General features: G+C 37.4%; 1 protein-coding gene across 4 annotated transcripts in view; it reads right to left on the bottom strand.

The window, feature by feature from the left end:
• Window positions 1–3,585: 3,585 nt before the first annotated feature.
• VPS39 (VPS39 subunit of HOPS complex) overlaps window positions 3,586–25,298 on the bottom strand; it is a 22,778-nt gene continuing 1,065 nt past the window's right edge. Inside the window, exons 2-25 of one of the 4 annotated variants that reach the window (XM_085299871.1) lie at window positions 24,766–24,831; window positions 23,386–23,450; window positions 22,545–22,587; window positions 21,416–21,510; window positions 20,079–20,177; window positions 19,278–19,370; window positions 18,212–18,395; window positions 17,564–17,684; window positions 17,071–17,191; window positions 16,092–16,221; window positions 15,620–15,762; window positions 14,718–14,861; window positions 14,112–14,253; window positions 13,742–13,828; window positions 12,008–12,081; window positions 11,258–11,356; window positions 10,906–11,023; window positions 10,336–10,464; window positions 9,797–9,899; window positions 8,700–8,745; window positions 7,940–8,089; window positions 7,632–7,766; window positions 6,966–7,057; window positions 3,586–5,854 (exon numbers count right to left, since the gene is read on the bottom strand). In XM_085299871.1, coding sequence (XP_085155997.1) covers window positions 5,779–5,854; window positions 6,966–7,057; window positions 7,632–7,766; window positions 7,940–8,089; window positions 8,700–8,745; window positions 9,797–9,899; window positions 10,336–10,464; window positions 10,906–11,023; window positions 11,258–11,356; window positions 12,008–12,081; window positions 13,742–13,828; window positions 14,112–14,253; window positions 14,718–14,861; window positions 15,620–15,762; window positions 16,092–16,221; window positions 17,071–17,191; window positions 17,564–17,684; window positions 18,212–18,395; window positions 19,278–19,370; window positions 20,079–20,177; window positions 21,416–21,510; window positions 22,545–22,587; window positions 23,386–23,450; window positions 24,766–24,831 — 2,555 coding nt within the window. In that variant the 3' untranslated portion in view covers window positions 3,586–5,778. Of the gene's footprint in view, window positions 5,855–6,965; window positions 7,058–7,631; window positions 7,767–7,939; window positions 8,090–8,699; window positions 8,746–9,796; window positions 9,900–10,335; window positions 10,465–10,905; window positions 11,024–11,257; window positions 11,357–12,007; window positions 12,082–13,741; window positions 13,829–14,111; window positions 14,254–14,717; window positions 14,862–15,619; window positions 15,763–16,091; window positions 16,222–17,070; window positions 17,192–17,563; window positions 17,685–18,211; window positions 18,396–19,277; window positions 19,371–20,078; window positions 20,178–21,415; window positions 21,511–22,544; window positions 22,588–23,385; window positions 23,451–24,765; window positions 24,832–25,298 lie in introns of those variants that run through there. The other 3 variants (XM_085299872.1, XM_085299873.1, XM_085299874.1) reach the window with 3 other exon arrangements.

Genomic DNA, 25,298 nt, shown 5'->3' with positions numbered 1-25,298 from the left:
TTAAATTAAGCTTACCTGCCTCCTCCTGAAGCTCTCTGCCCTCTTCMAATAAATCTCAGTAAAGCAATCTTATGCTGACGGTATTTCTTTTCTCAAAAAACTGAAAGCTCTTTAAAATATATTTTAAAACTGTTTCACAGTSAGCAGATCACACAATAAGTAAACAGTGTTAGTGTGCAGTGTGATAGTATTTTGCAACATTAGAAGTCCTCTGAGAACAYGTTATGAGTAATTACAGTCTATCACTGACAGCTTTACTCAAATCAGTCCAGCTGATGCTGTCAAACAGCATGCATCTAACAGCTCATCTAAACAACCCCTCAGCAGCAGCAAAAATAGTAGGTGTTGAATCAGCATTAATATTGACTAGAAATATTCAGAGGAAACTCCTGCCATTGGATGCTTCCCCTAAAATTTAGYCACATTCAGAATGAAATCTGCATTAAAGCTAATTAGCAATTTATAAACAAATTCTTGCAGCTTTGAAATAGAGGAATAACAAAATTCAGCTACCAGAGATGGGAGCCCTGTGTTCTGGCAAAATGACAAAAGACCTTCAGTAACTAGTTTCTAACAGAGCAAGACAATTGTACATTACTTCTAAGTGGCTCTTCTGTTAGAAGCAGAGGATAGTGAGTAACTCAAAAAAATCAGTTTTCAGATAAAAAAAWATCCTATTTCATGATCCACCTGGTATGAATTACTATCATAAGCAATTCAGCATTAGAATCAACAAGATTCATCTCTCCTCCTGATTCCTGAAGCAAATAAAGAGAAATGTTTATGTAAGAATTTACTACAGGAAAAGATAAGTAGAACACAGCAAATGGATCACAGAAAAACAGTTAATTTATCATCTTTTACAGTTTTTAAAGTCTCCTTCTACAAAACAATTTTCCTGAAATAAAACTTATTTTATACAGTAACCCAAACTCAGGATATATTAAGAGGCATTTAACTTGATATAAATTTGAAAAGCAATCTATTGCAATGAAGTCATAAGCTAGCAGTAACTTAATATGCTTTAAGATTACACCCAACAGTTCCAGTTCAAGCCCAGGCTTGGATTTCAGAAGGTTCTGAACAAAGTTCTTCATATACAACCGCTAAAATAAAGTTTAATTCTCCTCTCCCTCAGCATACACTTTCTTACATGATTTGGAGAAAAGTCTTCTTTTGCACCTGGCAACCCTAGCCTTGGCCCACACTGCTCCCCCACTGTCACATTCAAGCTCTTCTCTGGAGCTGAACAGGTACTCACTGCTGGGATATTAGCTAGGTCCAGGTTTCCTAGTACTGTTAGTCAACCAATTGAGAAAGCTGTCTATTTAAGAAAAAATTATTGTTCCAAGTTGAGCAACTGTCTTCATCTGGACGCTTGCTGATGAATATTCCTCTTAGCTGAAGAGCTCAAATTTTAAAGATCTTTTTCTTCTGGTCTGTATTTAAGAAGTACCTGCTATCTTGTCCTCCAATTGTACAAGCACCTCAAGCAACTTCAGCATTGACCACAAATAAAAACACCACAATCTTTTAGCTTATTTTCTCTCTGCAAACTGTACATGAAGATGAAAAAGGTATTGCCCATCACTTCTCAGACYAACAGACCTCCATTACTATATCTAGAATACCCCAAAGTTTACGCATCTCAGCATTTCTAGAGGAGTAGCCTCACATTTCTTACAAATCATAAAATACTGTTGAATTAATCCCTTAAAGTGAACAGGCTCATTGGAAAAAAATTTACAGGATACAATTATTTTTCACATAACACTGATATTTCTCTTCACTAGTCTATTCTATGACAAAGCTTGACTAAGCCAAGTAGATCAGCTGAGAAGTCTCCATCTTCGGGCATTCTGGCACATTAAGTTAGRCTTTCTAAAGTTACTATCCCAGGAGTCCAGGCTATCAGAGACAGATACTTAAGTAATAGTCCTCACAGCCCAATCTCCTATCYGTATCCCTCCTGAGATCCTCCCTAGGCTCCTCAGTCAGGAATCAGAAGTATTATCATACTTAAAGGTAAGGAAGAGATAAACCTGAAGGAGCAGGCAATCCAGTCAGTTCAAGACCTCTTGAACTACAAGGTCAAAGTATAAAGCAAATACCCTTCACTAGCATGAAATACCAGCATCTCAGAAAACAAAGGTTTCATGAACTGTTCAGTTTTCAGGSACTAAGGCCAACCTTAAGCCATTTATTACCATTTGCCATAGTGAGATAAAGACATTATACAGCGGTAAGCAAAGACTCCATGATATGCACTGGGGGCTAGAGGGCTCTGACCTGGGGCAGCAYGGTCCACTGCTGCAGAACCTAAAAACTACACCAAAAAGATACGTGTTGTCAAGGTTCATAATCCTCAGACATTGATGCTTAAGCAGAAATGCTCCTGACTGCCTCCTGCCAGGTACCACAGATGAGATTTTGGAATTAAGCTTACTTTTTGATTATTTGGTTTCATTTTTTCTTCAGGTAAGTACCAAGCTGTTCACACATTCACAGACGTTTAGAAGAGATAAGGCTCAGGACATGAAACAGAACAAAAGCTCTCTGACAGACACTGACTTGACCTAGAGATACTGTTGACAGACATCTTAGTATCTGAAAGTTATCCTCATTTCCTATCAGACTAAAACAAGCAAACAAAATGGCATCAAAACATGAAGCCTCACATTTGGTATCTTCATCGCTGCCTGGATCGATATCCCCATGGAGGTAAAGACAGATGTATACCTCATTTTCATCTAAGTATTTTCATTAACAACAAATAACATCTCACTAACTATATTACATAGTATTTCACAAACAATGTGCACAGATATTGCAAGGCACCTGCTTTGCTCCTACTAGGAACATTGGAATGGAAGCTGACGTGGAACATGGACGTTCATCTGTAATTAGAAGCAATTAGGATTCCAAAGAATTCTCTCAAGGCATGGAGAGCTTTTGCTGGCTAATTTTCTCCAGAAGTATCAGTATAGTCAATTGTCTGACACTGAAACAAAATCTGCCTGGAAGCAGAGTTTTTACTTCCCATTCCATAGAAATAGGAAAACTCAAGATCTGTATTTCCAATCCCAGTGTAGTCTTCTGTGACCTGAAGTCACCAAACTGTAAGCCTGCAAACCTAAACATTTCCTGATTTGATCATACAATGCTCAAAAAAACTCCAACCAAAAAATGGAACAAAAAACCCAACTCCAGAAATACTATGCCATCACTCAAATAAAAAGAAGAAAAAAAAAGGAGATCAGTAATTTTAATGTTCTCTAGCAAATACATATTTAATAGTGCAAGACTTTCAAAAGCATTCAAAGAATACAAAAATGTTAATAGGATTTTGGGAGCATTCACAAGCATACTATAAACTTGTAGCTCTAAAAAAACCAAAGTTCAGAAGTGACAACAGCTGTCATAAGACAAGGCCTCACTGGAATTAAATATATTAAAGCAAGGGGGATACTGAAAACCCCTGCATCGAATCTCTGACTTCCAGGAGAAAGTGAGGATTAATATAGTGTAAAAAAAAAAATTACAGTACCTCAGAAAAGCTTAACTGCACAATCATTGAAACACACACTGGTTCACAATATTTATTACAATATATTGCTTTAGACAAACCTGCTGTATTATTAGTAAATCCAAACCACATTTTAAGAAACAAAAGTTACAGCACAAACCACATCTCTGCAAAAGGTATGCAATGAAGGTGAACAGAGGCACAACCTTAACTGTGAAAGAAGAGTACAATGAAGATCCTYATATGTGACTACATTTTTCCTGGTAGCAGACAATGAAATTAAATAAAAATCCGACTAACAGTACTAAACATAAGATAGATAAAAATCAGAGCAATACTGTTATATCTGTATATAAAGAATACAGGGCCTTGATAAATACCCTTCTTTCATTCTCAATGATCTGTAAACACAACTCTCCCAAATCATCTTCCCTCTGTACCTAAACTAGTATATAAAGATCTATACAGAATGTGCAAATTGAATACAAGTGTTCTTTAGGCTCTCTTCTTCAAATAGAAGAAATACAAGGTTAAAAACATTAACACCGTAGATTCCCTCTACCCAGCCTCTGCAGAAAGGCATCAGTAGCAGTACTGCCCGTGACATCCAAGCGCAGAAGTAGCAAAACACCAGACCAAGGAATCCATAAGAATTCATGGCATGTAACAATATATATTAGCACATGTGGAAAGGAAAAACACATACAAGTATCCAGGGCAAGTATTAACTGAAGGGGTAAAGCTAACACACTGTACATCTGCAGTTTGCAGAATCTGCCACTGGTGACAAAGGTGAATAAGGATCAGCCTACAGCAGATCTGTTCCTTAGAAAGTGCTATGTAACAAAGGCTTAAGTAAACCTGTGAAGTTACTGAGATCCCATTACACCTTAGGCAGACAGGCTTTATTCCTTTACTTAATAACTAAGAAGKGGTACCTGGTAGTTACATGCCATGCGCTCCACAAGGCTTAATAATTACACATTTATTAATAAAGTATTGCTAGGCTAGGATATTGGTGTCCAAGATCCAATTTATTGGTCTATTTGCTACTGCTGCCTTTCATTACTGCTGATAAGACTCCTTCTGCACCAGCTAAACATTTTAATATCCCTAATACCAATTCGCTATAGATTAAAGTTTGTGGAAAAATAAATTAGACAAAAATATTACAGCCTATAAGGAGTATGCTACAATCCAGTTTTTGTAGTTAAAGACTTCTGGCCCAAGTGTAATTWAAGAGCAGTACCAGCCTGAGCAGAACAGGGTTGTTCTAAAGCATTTAAAATAGAGACATTGAAATAGTCTGCATTTAATTCAATGCTGGAAAGTGAACCAGAGACTGAAGAACTTTATATACACATGTATCTCAAGTATAGTCTAGAAGCTCAAGCAATAGCTATTTCAGTCCCTTCAGAGGCTGCTTACGGGTTCTTTGCTTTTTGGTGTGAGTGCAGATGTAAGCTGCTTCTCAGAATAGTCTTTGAGCTTCCATTCATACTAAGAGTGACCAGTGCAAACAGCACACAAGTTAATTTTATTTACAGCTGTCAAACTAAAGAGGAAAAAAAWTAATGCTTACCAGTGGTACCTGCTGTTTGCCTGGCTACCTCCTGTGAAACTTCTGTTTATCAGGAGGTCGGGCGATAACACACCAAACACCAAGAAAAGCATTCCTTTGGCCAGCATCTAGATATTCCCCTTATTAGAATGAAGGTAAAATTAAATTACTAGTTCTAGAAATAGGCACAATAGCCTTCTGCATCTTTAACACCTYGTGATCTCCATGTAATGCCAATACAGCTGCAAAGACTTTAAAGGACTTGGCTTTTTGAAGAACATCAGAACTATTTACATACAAGGCCAAATCACAGAATTTTTACCTTAAAAGAAGGAAAGGTTTATAGTAAAACTTGACTTCTGGTGAACACCTTACAGTTGTCTGACAACTCATTTGCAAGGTTGGAGTGCAATAAAAGCTCACTGCTGGTCAGTTTCCTTTCTTCTGCATCTGAGTATTGAGAGGTTCCAGGTAGTCGCCAGCACTATAATGATATGGTTTAAAAAAAAGTCATTTTCTCCTAAGTCAATATCGCCAGCCAGTAAGTAGAGTCAGTCCACAGATACAAATGACTTCTACACAATGTAGGACAACCTAGCAACAAGCCTCAAAATCTCAGAGGCATCAGCTTCTTTAGTCTTCACTTCTGAATTTCATATGAATGTTGTAATTATTGACCTTGGCAACCAGGTCAAGTGTCCGCCGTGTTGACTTCTTTGGAGCAGAAATAATGCACAACTATTGCATTAGGGTATCGGGCAAATGCACTATGAAGAGAACAGAACACAAAATCAACTTTCAGTGCAAATAATCAGCTCATTCTTTTTCAAACAAGAGTATTTGAGCAGTTAGAATCCACAAAAAGAAAAGCTAAATAAAAGCAACGCCTTCCTGTTTAACTTTCAGCTCAAATGCTTTATTGAAAGAACAGGCAAAATAACTCACTTCAAGACTGTGYGTTTTCATTTCTACAGGCATATTTAATTTAGAAGTTGCCAATAATAACTTTCAAAGACATTGTGACATACTGACATGGTTGCCCTTCAAAGCCTTACTGAACTTCACTGTCTGGATTTTTCTAATGCTATCAAAAATAAATTCAATTCTGATGCTACACACTAACAGCAAAAGCTTGAATATGCACAGCAGTAACTTAGACCTGTCTTCATTAAAACAGCTTGAAAAAAGAACTATTCCCTATCACTGTCAAAGCTCTCTCTGAAAGGTTCATATCAAAAAGAAAAAAAAAAGTAATTATGTGACACTTCATTGGAGTGCAATCATGAGAAAAAAAATGTGAAAAGATCTGTACACTATTTAAGCCTGTAGTGACTTGCTAGAGATGGTAGAAAAGTTATAGGCATTCAGACAAGCAAATCAGTTCTACTTTTAGACGTCCTAGGATTATTAGATTACAAGTGTAAATCACCTAAAGAACCACAAAGCCATCAGATACACAAAACCATCAAATGTGCATCTCAAGTTGAGATTCTTAACTAGAACTGAGAAGGATGATGCAAAAAAGCAGGACAACTAGGCAGTGCTTTTACAAAATTTTCCAAATACAAGATGAGAAGTGACTTTCTGCCTTCTGGAGCTTTGAAGCAAGTAGCCTTAACAGTTTCTGACACGATTTTATTTTGTTATATTAAAAGTAGGATGAAAYTCATGCAATAAATTTCAGAGACAAACTTTAATGTTTTCCCAGCCACCCAGCTGAGTTGATATAATTTCTAATTCAAGAACTCCTCAAAAGTCTCCTTCATAGTGCTACTCTGCTACTACATGCATCCTGATTTGTGCAACACTCTTCATTTACATAAGTATACTAGATTCATATTTGATTTCTTCCCCAGACTTTAAGGCATATGCTCTCACCTGTTACCAATCTTCTTTTTACATACAGTGCACACCTTCTCCTCTGTAATAATGCACTTCACTTGCTGATGCAAGATCCGCTCTTCCTGGACCTAAGAGAATAAAAAAAAAATTACTCAAAAAGCAATGCCACACCACAGCTACCTTTCTAGTCTGGTAGAACTGAAACCTGTCTCAACATTTGATTTTCACTGGCTACACCTAGATTAGGAAGTTGCATAGAACAAAAAAAGTAGTCTGCAAAGCAAAGTAGTTGGTACCAAAGACCCAGTATCCACACTTTATGTACTCTAGGGTTTTTTCTTTGGACTAGTCTGGTCCACAGACTACAGCACTTCAATTACTAYGGAGCGTTCTACTGAACTATCAAAGAGCATTATTTGGTTACCTGAAATAGATACAGTCGACGCACTCTGAGACTGTGCTGCAATTCACACCGAAGCACAGCAACTACAGAGATTCACTGCAAAAGCACATGCATTATCCAAAATAAAAGGTACTTGGCATCCGCTGAAAAGTGGATTTTCAGTCCACTATCTACTAATTTCAGGTGCACCACAGCACCATCTAGAGCATGCATATCCTGTATAAAGGTACAGGTTTTATAACTGTTGACCATCAGCTTTAAAATGCCATTTCAATAAATGACAGGTGATGGGTATTTACCCTTAGAAACTCAGCATGGAGAAGATTCTTGAGTACTTGATTAAATCTTCTCTTCTGGGCATTTTCTTCAAGGACTTTCTCTAGGAAGATTCGAATCTCACTAATCTGTGTGTTTGCTGGAAGTAGGTTTATTGCCTAGAGCAAAACATACTTGGTCAGAAAAAAATAAAAAAAGAATAGAGAACAAAAGAGAACATAAGTTGTCACATTTAGCTTGACGTTATAATCAGTTCACATGCCTGCTCCGATTCCCTTTGTACTCACAGTAAAATCTGAGTGTTCAGCTGAGCCTTACAAGCGTTCCTTACCTTGGTGGTATCAAGTTTACTATGATGTAGCTCCAAAACTTGCAGAGCAGCCTGCAGATTGGCTTGAGGCTCCAACACTTCCATCTTGATTGGCCCCAGGCAATGAACACTAGGTGGAGAGAGATACATCCGGAGTAGAGACAGATAGACCTGTTTCACACAAAGGAAAGATTCTGAATCATCACATTCATCCACAAATTATGGTATTAGTAGAAAATGATGACGGTACTAGCAGGCTGTCAGTCAGAATTCTAAATTGTTCAATTAACCAGTTATCATCTTAAAACAACAAAAAAGAAAAACATCAAAGCTGTTCAAGGTCTTTTAAGACTTGCATTCTAAACTAAGGCTTTTCCAAAAWAGCAGTACCTTTTAAATGAATTCAAATATGCATAGGAGGTGTGACTGTGATCTTTAGAAAACAACATACTGCTGCTCATTTTTTACCATTATTTTTTAATAGATATAACTGAAATAAAAACATCATAGTATTCTAGCTTCTCTTGAACAGCATCAGAAATTTAGCTACAAAAAATTTATGCTCATTTCCAGTGCTATAGTAACCACACACAACACCTAAAAAAGTAAGATCAGTGAAAGCTACTAATTCTAAATTCCAAGGGCTTATACATAGGTTTCTGTCCACCTACACTAATTCTGAGAAATCTGTATAAAGCATAAACTTTAAACTTCCTGGCATGGCATACACATTCCAAATTTCCTCAAAAGTCAGGAGGACTGCAGAGATAAAGCTACTTACATCTTTGTTGCCATCTTTGTTTCTGTCATAATGTTTATGGCAGTAACTAGAACAGAGAAGAATCAAGTGAACCATGCRGAAACTTTTGGAACCCAGAGAATCAATCAAGAGAAATTAGTATGTTAACACTTAGATTGCTGAGGCCAATCAAGTTAGATGACTGTACATATAATTCTGATCAGTTAGATGGGATCACGTAACAACATGCTGTTGTTCATTCTGCCTCATAATGTTACTGAGAAAAGGGAGATTTTGTGCAAGTCTCCCAAAGCCAATCAAYTTACAAAATGCTCAAAAAGAAACTGAATTTAATTCAGTTGCAGAGGAAAAAAAGTTGATCTCCAATCAGCATACCATAACGCAAAAAAAATTTATACATATACACATATATATGTGTGTGTGTATATTATATATATATACACAAATTGCATATATATATTGTGTATATATTATATACACACACACATAAAATTACTGTACAGTAAGTCCGAATCACAAGAAAAAGATATTTGCCACTGTACACTGCATACAAGGGTTAAGCGTTCTCCAATAGGCATTTCTTGAAACTATCTGCAAAAATAGCTAGATTAAACAGTGTTCAGATACACCTGCCAGTATTGGTTAAATGTATTCTCATCCAATTACTTTTAGATTCATCGTGAAGGTTCCGTGAYACAATACATCTAGCAAAGAGCAACGTCTTTACTAAAGAGAATCATGCTAACTGAGGGAACTTTATATCTGGTCTAGTGAGTGCCTCTCAAAGACAAGGGAAGCAAAACACACAGAAGTTCTCAAGCTAAGGACGAGTGGAAAGTCCTGTGTAACAAGGTGGAAACACAGAATGTTAGTGACTATCAAATTGCCCCAGACTAAAGCACAATGACAGAGGATCATGAGAAGATCAATCTCAAGGGGATTGCATCATTATCTGTAATACATATACCTGTAAGGGCCCAAATAAAGAAATCTGGAAACCCAGAGAATCATGAAAAGCTTACAGTACTACTGCTGCAAGCATAGCAACATTTCAGTACACATCCTATCCACAGGGCAGTGAACAAACTAAGTCTTGTGAAAAATAGAGAGATCCTTACTTTTCAGCCATTTTGGTGTCCTTCAAAATATGAACATAAATAAAGAGAGCTTGCTCGTGCTTTCCCATACGACCCAAGAGCAGAGCACGTTCTTCTAGGAGACCTAGGGACAGCATGAAGGATTAGTCAACAGCTACACAAAGAAATAACAACATAAGCTCAAGACTAACAGAAGAAACTATAAATTGCAGGATGAGCATAAGTTAAAGTTACACTGTGACTAGATGCCTGCTTGACACTAGTCACAGTACAAACTTCACRTCTGTTGAGCAATTCAGGCTCATGTGAAAGTCAGGACAAACATTTAAGAGTGATGGGAAACACCGCATAATCTTAGGCCAGCGGTTACAAGAATCCTGCAGAGAGTGAGAAAGACCTACTTGTGCCAGTCAAAACAGAGTTAACGTGCGCATCAGTGGCATATAACTAAAATCTGTCCATCTTCTGTCTTTTGCTAGCACAATTCTATAATAAATTAAGAATTTTTGTTGTACAATGCAACAATTAGGCTTCAGCTAGCCCATGGAAACTGAACTCACCATCAAAGGGGAAGTCACTAATTAGTCGACCAGGTTCATACCAGCTAGACTTCTCAAGAAAAAGTAGCAGCTTTTTCCTGTACTCTCCCAAATCTCCTCCTTCCTCCCCGGCAGCCACAGGTGTTTTATCTATACAGAAGAAAATGGAACTTAAGTTAGGGTATTTCACAGACGAAAATAACCATAGATCATTATGAGAAGGAACCAAAAGCTGTTGTATGGGCTGAGAATCAMGTGCACTTGCTAAATTACCTCAGCTCCCTAGAATACATTATTATTAAGTGCCTGGCTAGAGTATTGGTACAGTTATTCAAAACTCTTCTCTACCCTTCATACCCAGAATTCCAATAGCAGTAGCTGCCATTCCATGAAGAAAGCATATTTCGTTCCCCCAAGATTTCTAGAAAGACAAGACACTAGTCTTCCCTATAAACCTTTGCAGCCCTAATTCCTTCATTGCTTGAGATATCTTCTGGATACGATCAGCGAAGGCTTACAGCACTATGCCACGAAGCCTACCCTGTGCTGTTCCATCCCTCTAGTCCTCCCACCAGAAAAGGYTGAGCATACCTGCAGGGAGAGAACTGAGATATTCTTTCATTAAGCCCTGCACCTTCTCACAGTACAGCTGGATGAGACAGTTGTGAAAGTCTGCACCAGTTTCTTCCCAGATATGAATGATGTGTTCCTATAAACACACGTTTAGATTCAGTTACAGATACTTCCTCTGGAAAATGATTTGTTTCAAGCAAGCAACAGTTCCATGCTTCTTTTTACCAAGTTTGACTTTAAATTTCATATTTTTGAGTCCCACTCTGCTTCCTCCTAATTATTTATTTGAAAGCATCAGGCTCCAATGCCAGGAGAACCAAAGCCTTACACTGTACTGAATGTAATGCACTATTACAGACTGAGTTCTTACCAGATAAGGAATAGCCAAGCTCTTAAAATTTTCTATCAAGAAACCGAGCACTTTGTCTCTTGGCAAAGCTTCCACTTCAGGGAGGTCTTCCGTAAATATCTGCCAAGTAAAATTTTATTCACAGAACTAATTTGTTAAATCTAAGTGACATAGCACARAAACCCAACATACCATCATATAAGTCAAAGGAATAAGTATGTGAAGTATGAAAAATCCGAACAGCCTATTTAAGCACCCAGAAGCTATGTCACATCTGAAAGGAATAACATACAGGCCCACTGTTGCCATAGGCAATACACATTTTCTTTTCTTTTACAATATCCACCCCCTACCAAATACAAGCAGCCAATTTTATAATTTAAAGAAAAAATGGAAAATAAGAAAGGCAAATTATAATTTGTCATTAATATGCTGTTGTGTAAAAATTGCAACATCAGATCTTGCAATAGGCAGCTAGGAACCCTCATAAGTCTTAACAGTAGGTACAGTATTTAAAGTATTCTATGAACAGAAAACTAGAAGAAAAATTGAAAGGCTGTCTTCATCTACCACTAARGGTATTACAGTACTGAATACAGACAACACAAATTACATCTTTCATCAGATTTAACACTAATACCTAGACTCTCATAGATTTYTTTTGAATACTACGGATTATATAGAATACTACAGATTATCATCTGGTTCTTTCCATTCCATACATTGCATTAAGAACCTCAACATTAAGGTGTCTGTTTCAGGCACACTTACCTTCAACCCATCTTCTGGAAAATCTCTCAGCACCCAGATGGAGTAGGAGAATACCAAGTGCAAATTCTCTGTGCCTGGAACAAAAAGCAGCAGTTGATTTTAAATTAAGATCTACCTACTCACTGCACAAGCAGATGCTTTCAGAAACAGCAAAGCTTCACTTACAAGAGGAATTATTTCTGGAATAAATAAATAAATAAACAAATCATTCCAAGCTAAAGCCCCAGTTTAAACATCATTTCTAATAGGAATGAGCATTGTATCAATCACATACCAAGCACCACAGAATTTAGATAACTGGTAACAAAACCAAGCTCAGTTGTCTTAATCTTGTCTTGTACAGTATGAACATTTTTCACTTCAGGGGAACAATCTTCTACTAGAGTGTACTTGACTCACTGAAAATATTTAAAGGAGAGGAYAACTCAGGAGGAGCTAAGGAGTTAAGTCCCCTTTAGAACAACAGACAGAAAGAAAAATCTAACTGCTCATAAACAAGTGAGAGATTAAATAGATCCTTTCTAAAGCACTGACCAACTCTAGTTGCCTTTGCCGAAATCACAACTGAATCACCAATCATAAAGCCATAACCTACTGAAACCCTCAAGATGGCAGAAGAAAAGAAGGATCTCATCAAGTAACTATCTGAAAGTTTATAGATATCACATCACACCACATAAACCAGCAGGCTCCCTCAGCTCATGACATACAGCTGCATGGAAATTTCCACTGCAGGTGACAGGCAAGGGTGTTTTATGCTGCTAGGATTAAAGCACACACTGAACTTTTAAACATTCTTAGCAACAAATCACTAGTTCAAAYGTGAGGTCTGACAGGAAGACGTTCTACATAAGACTATTTGAAACAGACAGGAATAGTGTAATACAGAAAATTATCTACCATCCAGCCAAATACACCATTCTCCCTGTGGCAAGTTCAACATAAATGAACAAAGACTGAATTTTTGACAGACATGGTCACTCGCACAATTAAAAATTAGCAATTGCTTAGGTGCAATAAATAGTGTTTACTTTGTCAAATCCAAAGTAGTAATGCATATTTGATGATTTAAGAGACCACAGTTACAAGTCTGGAGAAAATTCTCTTTATTTAGTTACTGAAGAACTACTTAAGAACATTTCACTACATACTCAAAAGCCTACAGAAAAGAGATGATTAAAGAAGAATTACTTCACTTAGAAATGAAAGCAACTAGAAATACATCCTGTATAACTAAAAAAAAAAAAAAAAAAAAAAARATTTAGATTAGAAATTGAGAACTACTGAAGCCTCAAAGGGAGAACAGAGGTAAAAAGTTCTTAAAACCTAGCAGTATTAAAAGCTTTTATCACCTTAATTAAGGGACTCCCAGAAACGACACATCAACTAATCATGGTAGAAGGGGGGCCATAGGAAAAAAGGGTATGTTATATCTCTTATTTATCTGGGGGGGGGGGGGGGGGGGGAAACAGGCTGTAAATGACAGTAGTGTAAAACATTCCATTTAAGCATTAAGTTGTTGGGCTGTGTCAACTAGATTTCACTATCCTTAAGTCATCAGACCCAAATAACCTTTATTTGTTTTGAAAGAGTTGAGCAAGAAACACACAGCAAAGYTGTTTTTCAGAAAGCCCCGGAATAACCAAGAAATTCCAGAAGACTTGCTGAGCCCAAGCAGACTGAAGACATCTTAAAAARGAACAATGCTTTAACCAGCCTCTACTCCACACTTACCCAAATGCTGCAGATATTGCACCGTTCTCTCATGACCTTTCAAAGGTGAGTTGGCTTTCTTCGACTGATCAACTAGCACCTGTAACGCTTCCAGAAAAACAAAAGGTTGATTCTAGTGTAACCAGATGAGTATCATTCAAACTTGAACCATGAAAAAAAGCATTTTTTTTCCTGTTCTGCTAACAGAGAACAAAAAAGTTTGTTTTAAACACACAGCCAAACAGGTAACAGAACAAAGACAGACTTAATCATAGGAAAGATCCAGAAACAAAGTACCTTCTGAATTCTGCCTGCAGAGTCAAGACAAGTTAAAACTCAGACTGGGATTGCATGCACCTGTTCCTTCTCCCCACACCAACCCCATACCTACCTTTTTCATGCAGACCCTTCTTCTCATACAGTATTATCAGCTCGCTATATTTGTGTGCCTTCTTTAGTACATGCTCACTCTCTTCAATATGGCAGTGATTGTTTTCCAGACGTAGCAATGGCGCCACCAGCGCTACATTGGTCTGCAAGTAAAAATAAGACCATTCGAACATTCACCTAAGCTCAYGGGACCCTGCTCCTTTTCACTAGAACCCAGAGAAAAGTGTAAGTCTCATAGCACAAAAAGTGACTATTAACACTTTAGAGTAAGTCCTGTACACTTTCATCATTTGATGGGACAATACATCAGATTTATTCTCTTCCAGAATAGAGGCCAGCTTTGAAAACAACCTTAGCAACAAGGTTCAACAACAAGAGGCAGTCACTCAAAATGGACATGCCTGCTTTGTTCCTTGAAACTGCTTCCTGACCAATGAGGAAACTAGCTAAGACCACAAAGTTCACAGATCATTTTTAGACCAAACTGAGACAGTTTCATGAAAGCTTCTAAAGTAGCTTCTTATCCTGCTCCTCGAGTTTCTCAGTCTGAACTCTTGACAAAGTTTGTATTACAAAGCAAAGGCCTCTAGGACATGCAAAAACTCACATGGAGGTAACACTTTAACAGGGTGGTATCAATAATTTGTAGCAGCTTCTTTTTGGATTTGATCGTAGGYGTTCCTTCCATGAGGGGTGAGGTACTGGACTGATGGTCAGAATCATTTAGCTTTTTTACCAGTTGACTTCTTTTCTGCAGGACATCAAATGAAATTTTAACAGGAAAAGTCCATGGATTTCTCCATCCCATTCCCAGAAAATAMAATCCACCAAGAAAAAAAGACTAAATAATAACTTATTTTACCATTTTACTCTTCAAGTTTTGTTTGTTTCTAAATATTGAGCATAACACTTTTCCAACCACATGAAGGCATACATATTTATTTTGCAATTTATAAGTTTGTAAGATTTCTAGAGTCTTGAGAAAACACATAGYAGGAAATTTGGTTAACCTGAATAGAGCTATTTTAAAAAAATAAGAACACTTAAAACATTTGAAGAATAATTTAAGTTTTGAATTACTGTGCACACACACAAAAAAAATCCTGCTTCAGACACAAGCTTCCTTTTAGTCAAGTCGAAAAGACACCAAAACAGTTCAGAAGCCAGTCATAACACAAGAAAAAGGACAAGAAGTTAGGGGACCCACCACATCTTGTGCCACTTTCTCTAATGCATGCTTTTGGACCATTTCTTGGATGGAGTGCCCTCCAGAATAGTCACCAAAAACAATAAATGATCATGAGCCCAAGTTCTCTTCAGAGGGCTACCAAAAATAAAACAAAGCACTCGGATTCAAATTTGGTCCAGGAGTAAGTTTTGTTCAGTCCTCACCGTCACATGTGATGTCCYCCCCATTTCTGAGAGACATCTCATATTTTTTAGTTCTCCTGCAGGAGCTACTGTTATAGAGTTTCCAACTGCTCTAAAAATAGACGTAGAATAACTCACTTGAGTTAGGTAGTCTATGAGAGCTAAATGTGCCTTCTCCAGCTCTGCCCCAGAGAGCCCTGGCAGGGGGTTGGGATACTGTAGCTGTTTCCTGTAATCTGTGGGCAGGAGGTCAGGGTACAGACCCATCACATGAGTGGGATCTAAGCAAAGAAACAACCAGTATTAGTAACTGTGCAGGACATACTGCTTTACAAACTCTCAAAACATACGTAGCCTTTGAGCAAGGTTAGCCTTCTGACAGAGCTGTTTGTAGTCAACTTTATGTCCGTGAGGTTCCAGATAAGAGAACCTTGCTTAGAAGGTAAAACAAGCCAGAAGAGGCAAGAGAAAGACTGTTTCAAGGTCCAAGCAGAACAAGTTCCAAACTGCATCTGTCACATCTGCAGGACAATCCATTATAATAATGCTTTTATTGCTCTTTTTGCAGAGCACCAACATTAGGTATCTCAAGGCCATCCCAAGCACCTACCTGTACCAAGCTTGGCAAAAACTTGCATGGATTCATCAAAACGCTTCTGGCAAAAAAGGTTGAAGGCAAAGAGGTTCTTAATGTGATGAATTTGTTGTCGCTTCTCACTGTCCGAATCATCTTTCATTTCCTACACAAACACAAATTGATGAATATRAAACACTTGGGCCTCATAAGTGAGAATGAAACCATCTACAAAAATAAYAGGAGCACTCTCTTTTGGGAAGATTAAGAAATCCAAAAGCCTGTCATATTCCAAAAAGGATAACCTACTAAGAACAAGCACATCAGAAGTCAATTCTCAAATATTATGTTGACTGTACTACTGACAAAACCCAAAAGGTTTGAAAAGCTACCTCCCATTATCTATATATTCACTACACAACAGCATATCTTCACTGGTTTGCCTTTTAAAGTATTTTCACATCAGCAATATAAAAAGAAATGAATTCATCTTAGTGAAATCCTAGGGAAATTTGAAGGAGGAGGGAGAGAACAGTGAAACTTAAAATCCTAAAGCAGTATGAGCAACGCAGTTAAACATACTGATTCAGCATCTCTATAAAAGATTATGCTTCAGGAATAACATGGAAGACAAACATTCCTGGTCATCTGACAAAACAAAAAACACAACTCCCAAGCAAAACTGTTTACAAACAGTCCAAAGACTTGGAAGTCCAACTGACTTTTCAGTTGCCTTCTGGCAGATTTGTTAAACATCTGAAAGGAGTAAYGCTTTGCACGACAGGATATCCCAAAAACTAAAACCACAATGGATCAGTACGGAAAACTGGCAACAAAAAACTAAAAACTTAAGAGGTCAAACCCACTAAAGAGTTTGTCGGTCTGAGCAAAGCTGACAATAAGGAGGTTAAATTCTCTGGACTAGCTACAGTCAAGCAATAAGCAGATATCCTTTCGTGTACTTGTGCTGCTGCAAAAGTGCATTATCCTTTCAATTTGAGGTAGAAATACTTACTGCCAACTGCAAAGCCAACTCAAACTGCTTGTCTTGTAGAAGTTGTTGAATCTGCGTTGCTATGGAGACTGGAATGAGTCGCCAAACAAAGTGATTACTTGCCACATATATAATATTCGTGCTGGAAAGAAGACAAAAGGTCAGCTACCAAGTTCCAGCACAGAGAAAGAGGTAATACCTCATCTGAAACAAACGTGGTTGTTAACACACATATTGATCAACCAGTTGCAAGGATAACTCAAGCAATACTGCAAAGCTTAAAGGAGAAAAAAATATCTCCAGTGACTGGAAATGCCCAAGGACCCTTAGCTCTACCATTTACTCCTCAGGGTCCAGCCCCTACCCTTCAGCTCATAAAAGACAAAGGATGACTTCAATGCTACTTCTTGAGCCAAGGGAGTCAGAAAAGCTGTTCCTTTCTCACAGACAGTTTTTCAAAGTGCTACCACATCCAGACAGCTCAACAAAAGTAATAATCAGTTTTACACAATACCCTCCAGAGGTGATGAAGCGTGGTCTCTGCAGCTCAATACTCTGTACCAGCAATCGAGGCTCAAAAGTGCGAATCTCCACATACCTTGGCAGAACAGCAATAATGTAGGGAGGCTGGTGTTCTGTTTGTGAAACAGATCAAAAACAGAAGTTAATTTTTTTCAAGTATACTTTGAAATGAGGCATAACTTAAATAAAGAATTAACCTTCAAATTTTTTTCCTTGAAGTGTGTCTTCTTTTTTTTTTTTGCTTACTAATCAAAGAATTYAATGTCTGAGATTGACAGAAATTTGCTAATAGAGCAAATACTGCAAAGCTTTTTATTCATCTTTCAATACATGAACTTTTTGTTCAGCTGCACAGAAAAGCTGGTGCTCTAACACACAACCTATGTTCCAAACTTTAGCACTTTATAAAGATAGCCAATACGCCTATTTTCTGAAAAGGAGAGAGGCTTGCAGACCAGGAGTAAAGGAGTGACAGAAATAGAAATAAAGAAATGCAACTCTCCACACTTGGAAAGTACAACCTGGAATACTCCAAGAATTGTCACACTCAGAATCCAGCTAGCTTCTAAATACCAGGAACGTAACATACAATTATGATCATCATATGACAGCCGAAATTAAAACTACTGCTCATTCTCACCCATGGCTATAGGAATATCTGTCCAGTTCAAGGCACATTTCTGTGTACAGATCCCGTCTTCATTTAGCACTACAGTTAGATCATCTTGGCCAACTGCAACTTTTCCATCTGCTACAGGGGCTACCAAAGGTTCTAGCTGCTTGCCTGTAGGAAACAGTTCTTTGATGGATCCTCTTCCATCCACCTAGAACAGGGAGAAAGGGGAATAAAAACATGCTATTTTTCAACATAATGCTTATTTCAGAACTGTAGAARATCAAATACCTGAAAGACAAAAAACCCACTGCATTGCAGAGGGATTCACAACTCAGACTAATTACTAAAAGGACAAGTGCAATTTTAAAGATTAGCAATAAGAACATTTCTGGGTATCAGCATTTCTCCTGTTCATACATCATTCAGAAATAAAGCATTAACATTACCTGCTGTACCTGAGGTAGTGTATACTTATTACTATGAGAGTAGCTGAGCACAGTTCATATAAGCATTTAAAATGCACAGCACAAAGAACACCAGTGAAAGTGTCCAAACGCTTCTTTGTGAAACCTCAAAATTTTACGATATGGGCAAAAGCCAATTATAAGGCTATATTATTAAAAATTATCAAATATAGCTGCCAAATGAAGCAATTTTAACTGAAAGCAAGACAATTCCATGAGGAGACCAAAAAAGAAAAATAAATGGTTAAGTTGCACTGTGTGTCAAATAACAAGAATCTTGGTTTTTTTCTTTTTAAATATGTCTCCTTTCTTAACACATTAAACAACAAGCCAACTGAGCCTACAGACTGCTACTGAACCAAAACATAACTTTTCCRATGTCTTTTTTTCTACAACAGTTCCAAACGCCAGTTTCAACAGTGACAAAGAGAAAAATCACTTCTAGACCAAAAAAACAGTTTAAAAAGACACTTCTGAAATCATCCTTTTCAAAACCCACCAATAGCAAGAGTACAAGATGATGTTTTTCACATCTCAAACCAAATCTTTGAGCATAAGAGCAGCCTATACAGTATCTACTGTCATCCAAGTCTCTTTACACACCCAGTTCCAAACCACAGTCTTACCCGTATCAGATAATAGTCCCTCTTGAAACCGACACAGATGGAGTTTTCACACCAGGCCATAGACTTGGGTACATCAGGTACACTGAGGTCCCCCTGAAAAAACAACAGGAAAATAAGTAAAAATGACTGCTTCAGGAAGAAGCAGAGAGAAGTCTAATCTGGCATCACAGAATGTAACAAGCAGAATTGTTTTGACACCATGTTTCTCAACACACACACACAGCTTCTCCAGCTCCATGAAAAGCAATATTGAACTAAAGGCTAGATTCATGCACAAGAGAAAGGTGTGCTCTGAATCAACTGCGTAACTTCCAAAGGACAGCTTAGCTAAACCAATAGAAACATTTAGATTTTTTTTAATCACTATTCTGGTATTCAGAAGTGCAGTTCTCTGCGCTTATTGTCAGTACCTACCTTCTGACATCCCAATATGCTTGGAAGCCTTCAGGTAGAAGAGGACCCACTCCCATAGTGCTATCATTTTATGTATGCTTACAGAGGCTGCTTCTGTTAATACATTTCACTGACTTACAAGTATACTACATGTGGAATGTTACTAGAATACAGAACAGTCTTTGGTTTAATTTATGAAACTGTATTAATGCCATTATTTGGCATTTCAATCATCCATTTCCACCTTAACTTGCTGTTGCTTTGTTAAATCACTGCAGAACCAACCGCACTCAGTACCTAAAAGCTAGCAAAGCCTTTGAGTGAGTAACGGGGACTCCACAGCAAGGAATAAAGAGCAACCGTAGTCCAGARCGAGGTTTACTAGACCATAGAAACAGACCAACTCACCTGTAGTTCATGAAATTCTCTGTCTTTCCAAAAATAAAGCTGTAGCTTCTTCCGTACCGCCACACACATTCTCAGCACCTCTTCCCCTGTACCTGAATGCTGTGAAAACAAAGAGGTATAAACACATTAATATCAGAAGGCCGGGAAGATGATACAAGGCCAAAAATCTTCAAAATAAGCAAAGCTGTCAGCTGGACAGCAGTCTTATTCATCCCCCGCCAGAAGTGGATTTCCTGAACAAGGAAGCACAGAGAGAAGGGTGATGGGGTACTCCAAGATGAACTGTGGTTACATGACAGGGATTGTGACTACAGAATTTTTTCTTTTAAATGTATAAAGAACTGAAGATGTACAAACACCAAAGATTATCAGGGCTGGCATATAGCTTTCCACATAAGACAAGAATAAGCAGTTCAAACTCTTTGTTGCAGAAGAAGAGAGGARATGAAACAACACAAAGAACATATTATACAGATGGATGAAAACATTAATAATTGTTTTAGATTCTAACCTGTTGGAAAAGTTTTCTGGCAAGACATGTGGCAAGTCCAAGTGCCCATATACAAACAACAAGGCATTTTGGAATGACTGGACTTAAACGTGCTTTAAAAGACATAACCCGTCTTAAAACTTAGAAAGCCTAGGTACTTATTAAAAAAGATTTAATGCTAAGCTCCCACGGAGTGACAATATCAAAGTACTGAGGAAAGACATAAAATCATCTCTTCTGGTTATGAATAAGGTTTCTGAATAACATAGGTAGGCTAAGAAACTCATCGGATAGAAATGAGTCACTTTATAAACCACAGTACATTAAAGGAGGATTGCACTATCCTAGGAACTATGGCCTGAGCCAGCCATAGCTGCCCATAGATTCCCTGGGACAATACAGTTTAACAAAAACAAAGACATAATAAAAACAGTGATGGAGACTCTTGGAGAAAGGAAACATTGTGAATCAGTATGCTGGCAATGTAAGGGAAAGGAGTAACATTTATATTGAAGARAGCACTTCAAAAAGAGACCTTCAAAGTTCACAGGTAGGAGATAAAAGTTCACTAAGACCACAAGATAAAAATGTCTTAGAGCTTTGTATCAGAAGGTGAAACGCTACAGACTTAACAGGCAGCTCTCTTATGGAGCACAAGAAGAAAATTAAAATGCCTACATTAATGTTTGTTACCTTAATTGAAACTCCTATATCCATAATTAAGTTCTAATGCTCAAGGAGTTTGCACGTAACACTAAATTAACAAACAACTTTTCCCAGTAACGTAAAAAGTTTATCCTTTTTACATAGCAGTAAGGGCACCTGTGCCATGTGTTCTTCCTCTTACCTGAAGATCACAAGTGAAGAGAGATGCACCTTTTGCCTTGGAAACTGTAGTGATTTGTTGAAATGTCAACAGGTCATGGACATAAATGTTATTCTCTGTTTTAAACAAAATTCCAATTATTGTTCAATATTTAACACACGTAGAGCTCATCGCTAATTCAAACAAATTATCACAGTTTATGTTTACAGAAGAAGAACTTGYGAGAGAAATGAAGAGTTCCAAGAAGGGAAAATAAATGTTTTTCCAACAACTGAAAAATGAGTGCTGATGCACAGGAATACACGATGATAAATGCCAAAAAGACAACTAACACCAGCTTTGGCAAAATTACATGAAGGAACTGAGAATAGGTGCTAACCAAGCAGAGGAAGTAGGAGTGATGGGGACAGCAGACAAACCAGAGCAGAGCAAGTTCACAATGGAAGACTGTATGAACAAAGACCATTTTGAACTGGCTCCTGAAATTAGTAGGAAGTGAACAGTTGCAAGCAGACAGTGTCGTGGTCAAGTTTTTGTACGCACGAGGACGCAGGCAGCAGAAATCTACACATGGTGGAGTCTGAAGAGCTGGGACTTGGAGATCATAAAGGGAGTAGCAACATAAGCAGAAGAAAACATAGGAAGATCATAAGGTTAAATAAATGTAGTCAGAGCCAAGCAAACTTAGACCTTCCACAATATGGTAAAAGATTGCCGTCCACATATAAGCAGACATTGGTGTAACGCATCAACAGCAAGTTTCACATATCAAATAAGTTTGGACAATAGAAGTTTCATCCCCAATTATACAGTGTACACCCACACAAACACACACATATGTGTTCGGGTGGAGGGTGTAAGTGTGGGTATAAACATGAACACCCCCACACGTATAACAATGTGAATTTTTAATCACAGTAGTTACTTTTAATATTTTGTTCTCCAAGCTGGTTTTCGACAAGCAAAGCTGCTTCTCAGTCTATGCTGCATAATGCTTCCTCTGCAAAGTCAAAAAGCCTAAATCCTAGACAATGACTTTTCAACAACTAGACCACTATGCAGGTGGTGTGGAAGGGGTGTCACATTCAGCCAAGTAACTGTATAGAGAAGAGTTCACTAAAGCTTTTTGTTTGTTTATTTTTTTACTTACCTAACAGACTGACCAGAATTTTAAACTGGGAAACAACATGAATCTGAAAGAAAGAGTTCTATCAGATTACATTTACAAGCCAAACCTCTAACTGACACTTGATTATAGATGGTCAAAAAAAAAAAAAACTTACATACTCTTAAAATAATGAAAACAGTAAGGCAGCTATCTATATACTGCCTCCCTCCAGCTATTTTAGCCTCATTCACCAACATCCAAGTTTTGTAAGCTAGCACACAGAGCTTGCAATGTAAGTTTGTATGAAAATTTGGAATAAGAGATACATAATAGTACAAATGCAAATCTAAAGGATGTGCAGGATGTTGCTGAAAGAGGCTGCATAATCTTGAGTGCTTTCCTGAGCACTAATATCAAAAATGACCTAAAGTTTCCCAAAAAAATGAAACAGTAACATGACTGCCTGAAAATAGCAACAGTAGCTTTAGTTCTAAATTTCAACAGGAATTACATTCATATTATATAACCAAAAATCAAACAATATATCACAGCCTGAGGGTGAGAGTACTACCATCATTTTGCAAATATTCTCAGTCATAGAAGCTAGAGGTATACTGCAAACTAAAGTACTTCCATAAAATCCAGAAATCAATCAAGTCCCAACTCTTAGCATTCTGCTTTAGGAACCAAGCCAAGCTTCTTCCTATTATAGGAAGAGACAATGGACTAAACCACTGGGCTGTGCAGCCCACAGAAAAATCCACRGCTTTGGAGAGTTGTGTTAAAACTAGCACAGATTCCAGAAATAAATTTGACATTTCAAGATCTCTTGCCTGAAAACAATATAAAACTTCCCCCTTGTTAAGAAGCCAGTATTTCCTACCTGTTGAATCTTTTTTGAGAAGTTTTTGTTGGATTTCTCTAGTGTCACTTCAAACCTATTGCAACCTACCAAAGAGATTTGAGAGAATATGTAAACTGAAATTACCCTTAAATTTCTGACTGAATAAATCTTACACTAAATAGAACATAGAGAATTATGAAATCAAAATCAATTATTTAACACCAAAAGAATGACTCTAATATCTCTGTGCTATCTTTTACTTAATAGCTAACCACATCAGGCAGTTTTCTACATAGCCAGGCAAAGATTTAAATTATACTTCTTGTACCCATCTGAGGACCTCATCAACAGTTAAGATTTTTGCCTTGCTGGGATTTTAAGATTACAATATCTATTATTTAAATATCTTGAAACCCAGAGATACAAAAGTACCCAAAGACTATCTACACCAATCAAATATCAGCAATTTAAATTGCTAGGGATCACATCACTGCAAAATAGACAAGGAATAAACACTGCACCACAAGGGTTTAAAAGGAGGTTTAGGGATAAACACTTACAGACACTTTCTGATGACATAACCTCTCCTGGCACTGATGCAAAAAAGGGGGAGAAATTTACCATGTGAGACAAAACACTAATAACTCAAGTCTAGCACGTTCTGATTGGAATAGATGGCCTACAAGTTTCAGAAAGAAGCTAGCTGAATTCAGTCTCAAAAACCCAAGCAGCTACAAACAAACACCTTTCCAAAAGCTGATGCACTTGGGAATAGATTTTTTTTTTCCTTCCATATCCCATATAGTTCTACACTGGTGTGTTTAATAATATGGGTTTCTACATAAGAGTAGATAATGAAAAACAGATCTGTTTAGTGAAAGATAGTTGTAACTAAATCTAAAAATAACAGTGCTCCTTGTGGAATCTCTAGAATAGACCGACTGTCCAAGAGGCAAGGAGAAGAGTACATATATCATAGATAGTTAAGAGGGTTCTCCCTCCCCCATCCTGTGATACCAATGAATAAAGTTTTTTTTTTTTTTAAAAAAAAAAAAGATCTATAATCCAGTCTTTCATTAACAGATGACAAGTATCAGACCTCTGACAACTAACACAAATTACTGCTTTTGTCTGTCCATGAGTATTGCAATCACAAGAAATACACTAGCTTATTGTAAGAAGACCTAATAAAAAACATATTTAAAGATGGCAAATGGGCTGATATTACTTGCCATCTTTCTTATACATCTGATAAATGGTATATACACTTCTCCGAAAGATCCCACATAATATTCAATAAGCTCTAGGCAGGAAAAATCAGCAATTAACCATGTTTGTGTTAATGTCACTATAATCTTTAAAGTGCATGAAATAAAAAAATACCATCAACTTTTTGTGCCATTCTTAAAATTAACTTACCTACGTCTTTCTTGATCCTGTAAAGAAGAAGATGCCCTTGTTTGGTACCAACAAGAAGCCATTCCTCTACAAAGGGTGAGGAGAAAAGAATCTAATCAGTATCAACAAAGACCACTTTCCCCCCACACACACTCGCATTTATCGGAACACCAGGAAACTTGCTTCAAATTCCTAATAGGGGTTTGTACTGGAGCATATGCATGTTTCCCAACATTTCTCTGGTGGAAGTGCTCAGCAGTACTCAGTTCAAGTGTTTTCATTCTCGAGAGGTGATCTCCAGGAATCAAGCAGTAAAAAAATGAGACTACAGCTTAGATATTCTTCCTACTTGTTCATAAAAAGGTAAAGGAACAAGCAATTGCATCTTTCATACAATTAAAAGAGGCAATAAACTATTCCTCAGACACTATCTCCCACAGAAGAACAGTGATACGTAATGTGGGAAAAAAAATTGTCCAGGGAAAAAAAAAAGCACAGAAATTACATTAGGTGTATTAAGAGGTTGGGTCTTTTTTTTTTTTTTTTTTTTATTT

Source organism: Rhea americana, unplaced genomic scaffold (genome assembly GCF_003343005.1).
Source record: "Rhea americana isolate MKP2758 unplaced genomic scaffold, rheAme1 scaffold_155, whole genome shotgun sequence".
NCBI classification, from domain to species: Eukaryota; Metazoa; Chordata; class Aves; order Rheiformes; family Rheidae; genus Rhea; species Rhea americana.
This window is presented reverse-complemented; position numbering and strand designations above follow the sequence as displayed.